General features: G+C 42.7%; 1 protein-coding gene across 1 annotated transcript; it reads left to right on the top strand.

The window, feature by feature from the left end:
- Positions 1-2,912: 2,912 nt before the first annotated feature.
- LOC149816131 (glucan endo-1,3-beta-glucosidase 3-like) lies at positions 2,913-12,445 on the top strand. The gene is made up of 6 exons (XM_089988048.1): positions 2,913-3,175; positions 8,180-8,241; positions 9,321-10,577; positions 11,010-11,037; positions 11,894-12,038; positions 12,437-12,445. Exons 1-6 carry the CDS (start codon positions 2,913-2,915, stop codon positions 12,443-12,445), a joined length of 1,764 nt encoding a protein of 587 aa, XP_089844174.1.
- The last annotated feature ends 386 nt before the right edge of the window (positions 12,446-12,831 follow it).

Raw genomic sequence — 12,831 nt, 5'->3', positions numbered from 1 at the left:
GAGCAAGAAAATGAGGACTCCTTCGGACTCCGATTACCGAGATGGTGGTTTCTTTGGTATTATTTTTAACACGATGAATACTCTATTTTTGAATCTGCGCAATGTTATCAGTATCGGTGCGTATCCGCCGATACACATTGTATCAGTAGAAATTTGATATGTGCACTGCAGGCCTGAATCCGCTATTTTTAATAAATATAAACATAGTACAAATAATTTTTAAATATTATTTTAATGGTTTTAACATGTGTCATGATCAACACGTAATAATTGTTTATTATTTTTAGGCCGGTATAGAATGATTCAGTTGAATATCGGTATCGGTATACAGCTGAATCGGTGGCCCAATGATTCATGATTCAGGGCCGATACCAATGCTGGCAACATCAATATTTTGGATTACAGGAATCGGACTGGTGTGTAGGGTTTTTTCTGGGCGATCCAAAACATTGATGGCCCCTATTTCATCAATTTTTTTCTGACTCAAAAAATATATATTTTGTCGAAAAAAAACATGATCCAAGTTTTTTTTCTACTAAATCTATTATGTTGAACAAGGTCAGATTGAGTTAAAATACTTGCATCGCGATATTCCAACTAAATTATAGGTACAATCGACTGTAGCAAGTATACATCTAGCTAGAATCTACGGCTTGCTACTCTAGAACCTTAATATGAGCATAAATTGGAAGAATGAACAGGACCAAAGGAGATATCCTGCCGTTTCCAACTCACCCTCACACATGTAGCATCTGCTGGCCAGGAAAACAACCATGAATCCTATCTTGGGTGTGGTGGATTCTTCTCGCAAGTAGGACCCAAGCAAGAAAGAAAAACACGCCCTGGGTGACGGTCCTTTAACCCAAAGATCCTTTAGGCCGTCAGTCGATCCCTGGTTTATGGATGTCAATGGGTTGGGTTTGACCCAGACCCAAAACCCTATCGGGTTAGGGTTTGGTGATAAATAAAAAGGTCCATTAGAAACCAGGTCGGATCCAAAGGGTCCGATTAATATACGAAGCTGGGTATGGTTTGCAAAATTTCATACCAGACCCTGACTAAAATCTGCAAATTTTCAATGTAAAAATATATATATATATATTATTTTATCAGGTATGGTTGGGGTTTGATTCATGTAATCTTCAGCGTACCGAGGCATGATTTCTCTTATGGTTGGTCAAATTGTACCTAGGTCCGGACTCAGTACCAATATTTGGAGTCAGGTCTAGATCTGGTTCCACTTGAGTCCTAACCAAACCTGACCCGTTGACACCCCTAGTTCCATGCATCCACAAGCTATTGAAAAATTGCCATCCTTAGAAAGGGGCCATGAGGTTTCACCTGATGCTTCATCCTGTTTTCAAATCATTTATAAAAGTATCAAAAGCTTTTGCAATGGCCTTACACACCGACTAGCCCTTCCGCCAAGAAGGGTTCCTACTGCAAGAGGAAAGCGGTCCATACACTCTATATTTGGGTCCAAGGTGAAGACACCACTAGGGGTGGCAATCCTGTCGGGTTGGCGGGTCGATCCGACGGGTTGGCGGGTCAGCATACCTCAACCCGAACCCGACCCACTTATTAAACGGGTCGGCTGTGGCAAACACAAACCCGGCCCATTTAATAAACGGGTAACCCGACACGACCCGCCAACCCATTTAATAAATGGGTCAGGTAAACGGGTTCACAGGTCAGGTTGGCGGGTCGGTAAACGGGTGGGATTGGCGGGTCAACGAGTTGACCCGCCCGCCTAACCCGTTTATTAAACGGGTCAGCTGGGTTGGCGGGTTGGCATACCCCCAACCCGAACCCGAACTGTTTAATAAATGGGTTACGCGGGCCGACCCGTTTATTAAACGGGTTGGCTTAAGCCCAACCCGAACCCGCCTAAGAGGCGGGTTGGCAGGTAGTGTCAGGTTTTGCCACCCCTAGACACCACCACCATCTGCGTAGGAGTGCTCAGTGTTGTGAGAGGCATACGCCTCAGTACCTAAAGCGTACGCCTCAGAGGCGAGGCGCACGCTCAAGGTACTGAGGCGTTGCTGTGATGCGCCTCTCATCAACCTCCGACCAGTTGTGACCACCGACCACCGGAGTTGCTGTGCTGCAGCTGCTGCTCAGCCTTCTCCGACCACCGGACGACCGGCATATCCCTCGCTTCTGTTCCAGCTCGGCGGGTGGTCCTTCTCTTACTGCCTCCCCTCCCACCGCTTCACTTCCATTCCAGTTGTGAGAGGCGAAGCGCAGGCTCAACGCCTCGCTTCGCCTCATCGCATTTAACAACCTTGGGAGTGCTACGTTAAGAGCACCAAGTCTAGGAATACCAAGCCCCCCACTCTGTCCACCAGCATGTACAATCCCATTCCCCCTGTATGGAGCCACCATCGAAGTATGACATGGCTCTTAATATTTTTCCAAATGATCAACGATTTCGAATGGCCCATGCCATTCAATAGATATCTCCTAAAAATCTTATATATTTTATTTTCAACCTTATGGTGAATATGCATACCATGGTAATCGGGTCCCATCACCAAGACCGACAGGTTCCTGAGCGAGATTTCGGTTGATGACAGCCCCGTCGGAACCCTAATCCCTCACCCGAAGTTGACAACGACATGCTTCCTCACTGGAAAGGCGCTCCTCACGTGAATCTCGACACCAAAGAATAGGCCATTGATCACGCTGGCAAACGATCCTGATGCCACCGTCCATCTGTCGCGCTGCTCGGCTGTGACCACTCCTCTGTTCTGGCAAAACCCTAGCCGTAGACGATCGGCCAATCCTCCGTCGTTGTTCTCTTCCAAGAGGTTGTTTACCTCCAAACCCTCGCATGTCTTCCGGTCAAAGAAGGCGTCGGGATCATCGGAGAATTCGATCGACAACGATCTGACCGTCTTCTTGATGGAGAAATGCCGGCCTGGGGGTTGAACCGGACCAAGAACTTGGGGTCGCGGCCACCACGGAGGAAGTCGAACTCGACACTCATGGAGAGCGGGGAGGCAGCAGGGGAGCTGAAGGGGCCGATGCCGGTCTTGACGCCGAGGCGGAAGGCGTTGGAGGGGTCGTTGGGGCGGTACGAGAGGCAGACGGAGGGACCGGCGTCGAAGGCGGTTGCGAGGCTCATGCAGAGCTCGGTGGCAGAATCTCCGGCCGAGACCCATTTATTAAATGGGTTAACAGTGTCGTGTTGGGTTACCCGTTTAATAAATGGGTCGTGTTCGTGTTTGCCACATCTGACCCATTTAATAAACGGGTTGTGTTCGTGTTGAGGTATGCTGACCCGCCGACCCGACCCGCCAACCCGATTGCCACCCCTATGCAGGACACACATGGGAAACGAGTTTTCTAAATATGGGAAACTTATTTCTCAATATTCTTTTAGCGTTTCTCACACGTTTCAGAAACTTTTTTCCGAAAAATGCTTTTTCCATGTTCCTATAGCATTTCTGGTGCCGATTGAGGAGGACCATCCCTATATCTTCACAGCCTTGCTGACAGTTTCTAGATTGAAATATGGTGACTTTTGAATACAAAGGCATTAATGGGCATGTTTGGCATGAGATTGACTCCAAATGCTATTACAAATTACACTTTTGTTTTTCATTTTCATTTTCTGATGTTTGGTTACTTGTTAAAATGAGAAACATTTTCTCATTTGCATGATATTCTAAATCTTATGAGAGGTAAACAAACACTAATTGAATCAGCTTCTTAAAAATAAAGAAAAAAAAATGATTCGCCCTAAGATGACACGTGTCTTAAAAATCATCTATTTTTTAGCATAACAAGTGTTATTAAGAAAAAAATAAAAAAAATTAACCCTTTTAAAAGAATATTAAAAAATAAATTGAATCGACCATGAATCAGCCCCTTTTGAATCGTCTTTGCACAGGCGGAAAGCTGAAAGCCTGAAACAAAAAAAGACGGGAACAAGATGAGCGTACCTTAGGTATTAATGATATAATTGGAGGATAGAATTTGATTAAGAAATCTATCTGTCAGTAATTCACTCCCCAAGAAAAAAAAGCTGGGCATTTTCCGATAACCAAGAAGATAAAAAGAACCAAACAGGGAAAAGAAAAAAGGAGACACTGTGCGGAATGTGACCGTTGATCCCGCCACGCTGGCACATCAAGCGGCTTTCGTGAGCAGTGGTCAAAACGTTTAAATTTGGTGGTGGGCCCCGTCGCAGCTTGCAGGTCCACCCCATTGGCTGGCACTTTGACGCAAAGACACGTGATTGGGGGGAAATTTTTACCCCCTTTGAGCAAACAAAAATCCATGCGTTTTCTTGGTCGAAGAGCCCTAACTTTCCCTTCCCTCCCCCTTTCTTTCTCTTTCCATGTTGCAAACATTTTCTTGGGAAACCGTTCTTGGCACACCACGAAATGCACCTCGTTTCTTGTAAATATCACAGTTTGGACTAAGTGTTTCCCTCATGTCAAACTCGTAATTAGGGGTAGGGGTGTCAAATGGTCAGATTTGGTTCTGACCCAGGTAAAACCAGACTTGGACCAAAATTTCGGGTATGGTATCTGGTCCGGACTTGGGTCTAATCGGGTCTACTGTAAAAACATACCTTGACCCAATAAAAACTACATGAACCAGACCCGGTAAGCCATTTTTTTTTTTATCATTTTTACATTGAAAAATACTAAGTAGGGGTTGTTCAAGCTCTGCTCGTTCTTGTGGTGAGTCAAGCTAGGTTTGACTGGATCATGTATATAGTTTTTAATACCATGACTAGCTCAAAACGGCTATTTTACAAAAAGTGTTCACTGTTTTAAAAAAAATTGTAAGCGATAGGAGATTTGTATTTTAAACTTAATGCTTGCAAGCCGAAAACTTCAACCATCTTTCCTCTATGATACAAAATATATGTGAAATAGAGCCGAGATGACAACCGATTCATATTCTATTTGCCAAGCTTATTTATGAGCTCGAACGAGCACTTTATGAGTCAATCACAAGCAAATGGAGTCTCATTTTGTTTCCAAGTTTTGTAGAAGAGTGGACCTTGGCTAAATGAAAGGCTCAACTAAGATTATGTCCATTATCTCAACATGGTTGAGCTAACCTAGGGGTGGGCAACCTGCCCGGCAGCATGATGGGCCAAGCCGACCCGGCCGGCCATGGGCCATGATTTTAGGCTGGAGCTTGTTAGGTACTGGGCTTAAACCCGGGTTAGGGCCAGCCCACGAGCTATCAAGCTGGCTTGATGGGCCTGAGTTATTTATCAATTTTTTTCATTAATAGAAATTTTTTAAAAATTAACTATTATATAGTAACTTGGATAACTATTATTATTAACCTAATTAATTACATGAAATTTTTTTATTTGTTAATTATTACTATTTACTTAATTAGCTGCATGAGAACTTGCTATTCTCTCATTAACCTATATTTTCACTCAAGCATTTGTGCATTTTAAGATTGGGTTAGCCCGACCCGCTTCACATTTTTATGTAGGGCCAATGGGCTGGGTCATGATCTTCTCTTCAAACCCGAGCCCGTTAAGAACAAGGTCAAAACCCAACCCGTTAGTAAACTGGCCAACCTGGTCTATTAACAGTTTAGGCCGACCCCATGCCCACCCCTACTCTAACCTTAGTATGGTTTAATGATAATGCAAATCAGGCTATGTTTGGAAATCGGTAGTTAAAAAGAGTTTATGTATTTGCAAACGTAGTGGGTTGTGCAGAACTTTATTTGTCACCGACCGGAAGTGGTGTACGTGTGTGTATCGTAAGATGGGGCTTATGGTGATGCACACATTGCTAAGTACAAAGTTCATGCCCATGGCATATGGCAATGACACAAAACAATGCTATATTGCTCGTAAGCAACTAAGCAAGCAATCCAAGTGTGCGTAACAAATTTTAAGTGCATTTGCTCTTCATGCTCAGTGCCACGGGATCTCTTAGACCACCCGCAACCATGTGCTATGCTTCAGGGGTGCTACTCCACCCGCAGCCTATCTCAACTTTTGCAAACGGAAGCCTTCTATGCTGAATTTATGTGAAACAGTCAAGTATTCTCCTGCATAATAATATGTTATGTATGTGTCATGAAGTTATAACACAAAAATTAGTTACTTTATCCCAAGGTGCTATACCAATGCCTATGTGGGCCCACCTAAACTTTGGGGCCGTGCATCTTCTCACACATTGAGAATTATTAAGCCAAAATTGAAATCTCTCCAACATATTTATATGTATAAAATACTCTGGTGTAATCGTTTTTGCAAAATATGAAGTCTACATTTAGAACAAAAATGATGCATTTTCAAGGGATATTATGGTTCCGTCTATTGGCGAGGGCCAATACTCATAATACCGACATATGACTTGTATTGGTACAATATTGTGCGGTCTGGAGTGGGCAACCCTTATATCTCGTGAGTAGCACATTAGAGTACACGAGGATAATCATGAGTATGCAAATTCCTCATCAACATTTCAGGCATACGCGGGGTCTACTCTTGCCGCCCAACCTCATACTCTTACAGGAAGCTCGATGAGTATATGTCAAACAACGACGATTCTTCTTGGTTAGAGAGTTTCATTACGTCATACTAGCAACTAGCTTAGGCTGTGAGTCAAAAGGTCTTGTCCATTACAGCGGAAGGTTATTCATGGGACTCGCAAGTGTCAAAATACAATATGCTCCTCATTCGATGTGTCTCTTAAACTTGATACTAGCTTTAATGTCTATTATCCTTATTCGATTGTGGAGCTGACTCTATCAACCCTTGTGTGCTTGTCACATAAAGGCGCTACACCCATTCTTCTTAAGCTTGAATGCTCTTACATCAAAGACTTTGGAATCGTTCTGCTCTATCGACTCATTCGATATTGTCACATTAGATATTTCACTATATTAATTGTGTATGGGATATGAACTGCTCCAAATTTGCTTCAGCTAGACCTATATAGCTCCTCACCTAACACAAGCTATGTGCCGCATGGCCGAGACAACCCACCAATCTCATTCTCTCCATGAGACAAGAAGATGTGAAAAAAGGGACCATGACAGGGATGACTCCAATGGAGAGTCTCTTGTCTGGAATGAGCATGCAACATGTCTTGGGTCGTTGCAACTTCCAATCACAAAGTAGGGGTCTGCCTAACCCGACCTTTGTCAAAGAAAAAAGTAGCGGTTGCCATTTTTTTGGATTTGGCAGTTGCTGGCTTCTTGGTGGTAGTTTTTTTTTTGAAAGGCAAACTGGCTTTATAGGTGGTGGAAATTAAGATACAAAGGAGAGGTGGTCTCAGTTTCACATCTTCTTCAGATGTTTAAATTACCGCTAAGCTACTCTGACCAAGTCTTTACCAAATGCATAAGCTCACACTCGTCCCACCACATCTCAAAAAGAGCATTGAAGGTGCGTATGCTGTGACCTATTATAGTCTAGTGAAAAACTGTATATTTTTTAATATAAATAAATAAATTAAATACCAAAGAATCAGGAAAAAATAGCTAAACTAAATCCAATTATAAGTCTTTTTTGATATCAATTAAAAAAGAAAAACTTAAATAACTGCAGCTGCAGGCGATATTTAAAATCGCTCTCCAGACCAGGCCACTTGATGGCGTAAACTCCAAGTGGAGTCACCAATACCCAGCCCACCAGTTAAAGACATCGGCACATTCAGAGGGAGTCGAACCTAGAACGAAAAGATCATCACCTTCTCTCCAAGTCCACTACCAGTCGGGAAGCCGAGCCGGGTGTTCTAAACATTGTAACAGTATGACTGTCAGAAAATTTAACAAGATAAAACTAAGAAAACTATTTGAGAATCCTAGATATCTCTCCATTCTCATCAAAACCCATGACTGGCAATACCAATATTGATTCAGGGCAAAATTGTGATTCGAGAATAAGGGCATATTTGTCATTCAACTGCAAACCCGAGGGTGACCTCGTAATCTCCCCTTCCCCCACCTTCATAATCACACATGATGTAGGCAGACAGGAGTGTCTCAAGGAGAGATTTAAAAAGAGAAAGAGAGAGATTCTCTCTCTCTCTCTCTCTCTCTAGAGAGAGGTAGAAAAGTGGAAAAGCCCCATTTTTTCTTCCTCTTCTTGCTCTCTAGAGTATTTCTTTCCGAGCTCTATCTTTCCCTCCCCATTCCAAAATCCAAATTTTTCTGTTTGTTGCTTGGGGGAATCCAGAACAACTTTCACCATGTCTGTCATTCTTCTCCTCTTTGCCATAGTTGTGGCCGGCGATGAAGGTACCACTCTCTCTCTCTCTCTCTGCGATATCATATCTTCTCTTTGAGTGGTGTGCTTTTATCATTTCTCTCATGATCATTTGCTTGGAGAAATGATTTAGAGTGAGTGTTCAATCATTTTGCCTCCGTATTATCAGCCGCTACCATTTCTCAAAAAAAGAAACACTAAGATGACCTTACAATAACAGTGGTCTTCTTCTGCTTCCTTTTATTCTTTTCAAAATGTCTTCTTTTACTTTCTGTTTTCTCTATTATGTTCTCGACTCCCTAAACCCTTCTGCTCCGGTAGGAAGAAGGATGGTGGGGGTGTTTTGGTCATTTGGGGAGGTGAAGTCATGGCTCAACTCTTGTTTTTTGACTGAGATGGTGTTAAAATAAATGGTTTCATCCCTGGAAGACTTCCATTAATGGAGGGTATTTGTCTCTCTGCATGACACACTCTAGGGTCTGTGACATGTAAAATGACCATCGTGTCCCATCTTATTCTTGAGACAGGAGCAAGAACAATCCGACGGTCGTGGTCCGTCCTCTGCTTTGTTGGGGGCCAGCTCAGCTGGTTGAAAGTTCTAGGCTTCTAGCTCCCTCTTCTTTTTTGCTTGCGTTATGCTCTTGACTCCCTAAACCCTTCTGCTCCGGTAGGAAGAAGGATGGTTGTATTGTATCGACCCGGTTCGTATCAACGGTCATGTTTAACATACCTATATAAATCTATTTGGTGACGTATACCGAACCGGTTGGTGCACCGAGTCGTTGGACACTAGCAAAAAAGTTTATACCCGAATGAATGTCCTGTTTTTCAACTAATGGATTTTTTCTTTTGGAGTTTTTATATATTCTTCTCATCTTTTTACTTTTGGAAAAGATTAGTTGTTCACTTTAGTTCTTTGCTGCATTTTGACAATGAGCTGTTTTCGGGGTAGAATGGTGTACAGGAGGCTTATAAATGTAGAGTGCTCTCCTAAATTTAAAAAAGTTTTCGGGAGTTTTTTCAATATGCATTTTATAAGGTGTGTAGATTGAAAATTTTCAAAAATATTTGCTTGTCTTAAACCGCTGCTGTGCCTTCCACACACAAACAGGAGCCTTTGTGGGAGTGAACATTGGAACTGAATTGAGCAACATGCCGTCGCCCACGCAGGTTGTGGCACTCCTCAAGACTCAGCAGATCACCAGCGTCCGGCTCTTCGATGCTGACCGCCTGATGCTGACGGCCCTTGCCAACACCGGAATCCGGGTGGCCGTAACTGTGCCCAACAACCAGCTGCTGGCAATTGGGCAGTCCAATTCCACTGCTGCCAATTGGGTGGCGAAGAACGTTGCCGCCTTCCTCCCTGCCACCAACATCACGGCCATAGCAGTCGGCACCGAGGTGCTCACTACCCTCCCCAATGCCGTGCCTGTCCTGCTGTCTGCCATGAAATTCATCCACTCTGCTCTTGTAGCATCAAACCTGGATTCGGCTATTAAGATCAGCACCCCCCATTCATCGGACATCATCCTGGACTCATTCCCTCCATCCCAGGCGTTTTTCAACCGCACCTGGAACCCGATTCTCGTGCCAATGCTTCAATTCCTGCATCAGACTAATTCGTACTTCATGCTTAATGTCTACCCGTACTATGTCTACATGCAGAGCAATGGGGTGATCGGTCTCGATTATGCCCTTTTCCGCCCACTCCCCCCTAACAAAGAGGCTGTTGACTCCAATACTCTACTGCATTACACTAATGTCTTTGATGCTGTTGTTGATGCCTGTTACTTCGCAATGTCGTTTCTGAACTTCACTAACATTCCAGTTGTTGTCACCGAGTCGGGCTGGCCGTCTCGTGGAGATCCAACTGCTGAACCTGATGCCACAATCGATAATGCTGATGCATATAACAGTAACTTAATTCGGCATGTGCTCAACAATACTGGGACGCCAAAGCATCCAGGCATTCCCGTGAGCACGTATATATATGAGCTGTATAATGAGGATTTGAAATCTGGGCCAGTTTCAGAGAAGAACTGGGGGTTATTCCACGCAGACGGGACACCAGTTTATACTCTCCATTTGACTGGCTCTGGTATGGTTTTTGCAAATGACACCACCAATCAGACTTACTGCATTGCTATGAGCGGAGCAGATGAGAAGCTCTTGCAGGCGGCATTGGACTGGGCTTGTGGACCAGGGAAGGTGGACTGCTCACCAATCGTTCAGGGTCAATCATGTTATGATCCAGATACAGTGCAGGCCCATGCTTCATATGCTTTTGATGCTTACTACCACATACTGGGGATGGGCCCTGGAACCTGTGATTTCAAGGGTGTCGCCACCATCACAACTACAGACCCAAGTAATTCCTTTTTCTTGATTAGCACACTGATTTTATTGACACAGAGATAAGGTTTGTTGCACCATTCATGTTGAGTTTTACATAAACCAACCTTAGTCCAGCGCTTTATGGTGGCAATAGCAAACATGGATTGATGTGAATTGTGTCCAACCAAACATCTTGAGCATCAATACCAAATAGTGGTATTTAAGTTGGCGCAGAACCTCATCTGATCCATTTCTGTGATAGGAACCACAACTTCCATGGATCCAGCTGAATTTCAGTTGCGGTGTAAGCTGTGACATGAGCACTGTGGCTAAACTATTGAAAGTGCTATAGAGGGATCTTGCATTAAGTGTGTGCTAGCATGCTTTGTTGTGCATCATTTATGTTTCTTTTCACAATTTCTTCTGTCCTGGTTGCTAAAGTCTCTTCTGTGGGTTTCCGTTGCAGGTCATGATTCTTGTATATTTTCTGGAAGGTAATGCTTTGGATTCATTCTTGGTCTTCATCAATTCCTTTGATTTTTTTCTTTTTTGAGTTGCATATATTGTCATTATTATCTTGACATGGTGTTTTTTTTTTTTTAATCTGAAACTAATTGTCTCCTGTTTGTTGTGTCGTCTTTCCTTGAGCCTGCTTGCTCTGACTGTCCTCACTTCCCCCCTTCCCATGATGGAAAATTGGCTTTGTCTAATGCTCCTATTTGGCTCTATAGGTGTTCTCGGTCTCATGTTAATGTAACTGCTATTTCATGAGTTAGCGATCTGCATTACTTGTTTCATTAATATGTATTAGTCGTTTCTTACTGGTAATGTCATTGCATAGTGGTTTTTCACTACACTTCTAGTCATAAATGTTAGGTAGATACAGTAGGTGCTTTACACTATAAAAGCTGGCCATTTTATTAGGTAGAATCCTGCAATCCTGGTGTTCACATCACTGCATATGTGCATAACTAACAATGTTCGCTAGATATGGTAGGTGTTTTTCATTAAGATATTGCCATTGCATCAGGTAAAATCCTGCATTATGCTTCATGGTATTCGGGATTCAATGAAATTAATATCACCTCTGCATAAACATTTGTTATCTCCACGTGCTAGTTATATACTTGCAATAAACTCCTTCACTAGTATCAACAGCCTGACTACTGTATCATGCTTCATTGTTTGTGTGATGTTGTTTAATATGTATTTTTATTAAATTGGAATATCTAGTTCATCATTTCATTGCCCTAGAAGGTTAATTTCTCCTTTGATCATTTTGTTTTCCTGAGGTGTGCATATCCCTATGCTAAATAAATCCTCAACATGGATGTTGTTGGTTCAATGCAGCGGTGGCAAGAACGGCACGTATATGAATGGCACAGCCATTGCTACTTCATCTAATTCCACAAGCAACAGCAGTGCTTCCTCTAACCATTTTGGCTCAACTGTTCTCATTGGTCTTCTGATTGTTGAAGTTTCAGTATATGGTGCGGTATTCTTGTAGTTTGCTTTTTGGGTATTGAACCAAGATCATCCCAATATTGGAGCTGCTCGTGCTGTTTTCCTCCCCACGAGAACCGGCAACCTGTTTTGTGAAGCTCATAGGAGGAGAGGGAGAGAGTATAAGACACATCCATAATGGAAATGGGCGGCAGGTTTTTTGAGAAAAAATGAGGGATATGGGCTCCATCATGTAGCACAACAACAGGGATCAGTTGGATTTGTAAAGGCAACAGATGAAAAGACGAAAAAAGGACAGAGGACAAAAAGCAGGATGCCACTGTGGGTTTTCTGCATTCTTTGAATCACATTTTGTTTGTTCTTTCCTTGTCTTCAATTGTCTATGCTCTCTTTACTGATGGCCGTACTTTTTTTGTGTATGCTTTGCAGATCTCTTAATAGGATTTTGATTCTTTCTTTTTTGGTTTGTGCGCTCTAAATTTATCTATTGTTTTGATGATATTTACAAACAGCCACCTAACTTATCAACTATTTACAAATAGCTGCCTCTACCTTCTCACTGACGAGAATTCCCAGCCCTCTTGGATTGGAATACAAACAAAACATTGTTTTTTATAACTGCCCAGTTTTGTTGATGCATTTAAAATTTGAAAAATATCCATGAGTAGTTGGTTGATCCAGAATTGATAACCATAGTTGGAAATGGAAGGATATAAAAATTGGGTAAAAAGAATCGGATGTGAGATGCAATCTGGTTGGATTTAGATATGGATATAGTTTTCAGTTAAGATCTGAATTTAATGTGTGCCACCAGATTCTACCTG

Source organism: Nuphar pumila, chromosome 14, assembly GCF_984573655.1.
Source record: "Nuphar pumila chromosome 14, dmNupPumi1.hap1.1, whole genome shotgun sequence".
In the NCBI taxonomy this organism is placed as follows: domain Eukaryota; kingdom Viridiplantae; phylum Streptophyta; class Magnoliopsida; order Nymphaeales; family Nymphaeaceae; genus Nuphar; species Nuphar pumila.
This window is presented reverse-complemented; position numbering and strand designations above follow the sequence as displayed.

Excerpts from the sequence above, each read along its gene's own strand:
- LOC149816131 (XM_089988048.1), top strand. The coding sequence starts at position 2,913 with ATGCCGGCCTGGGGGTTGAACCGGACCAAGAACTTGGGGTCGCGGCCA. Across the intron at positions 8,242-9,320 it reads AGTTGTGGCCGGCGATGAAG|GAGCCTTTGTGGGAGTGAAC; the intron begins GTACCACTCTCT and ends ACACACAAACAG. Across the intron at positions 10,578-11,009 it reads CATCACAACTACAGACCCAA|GTCATGATTCTTGTATATTT; the intron begins GTAATTCCTTTT and ends TTTCCGTTGCAG.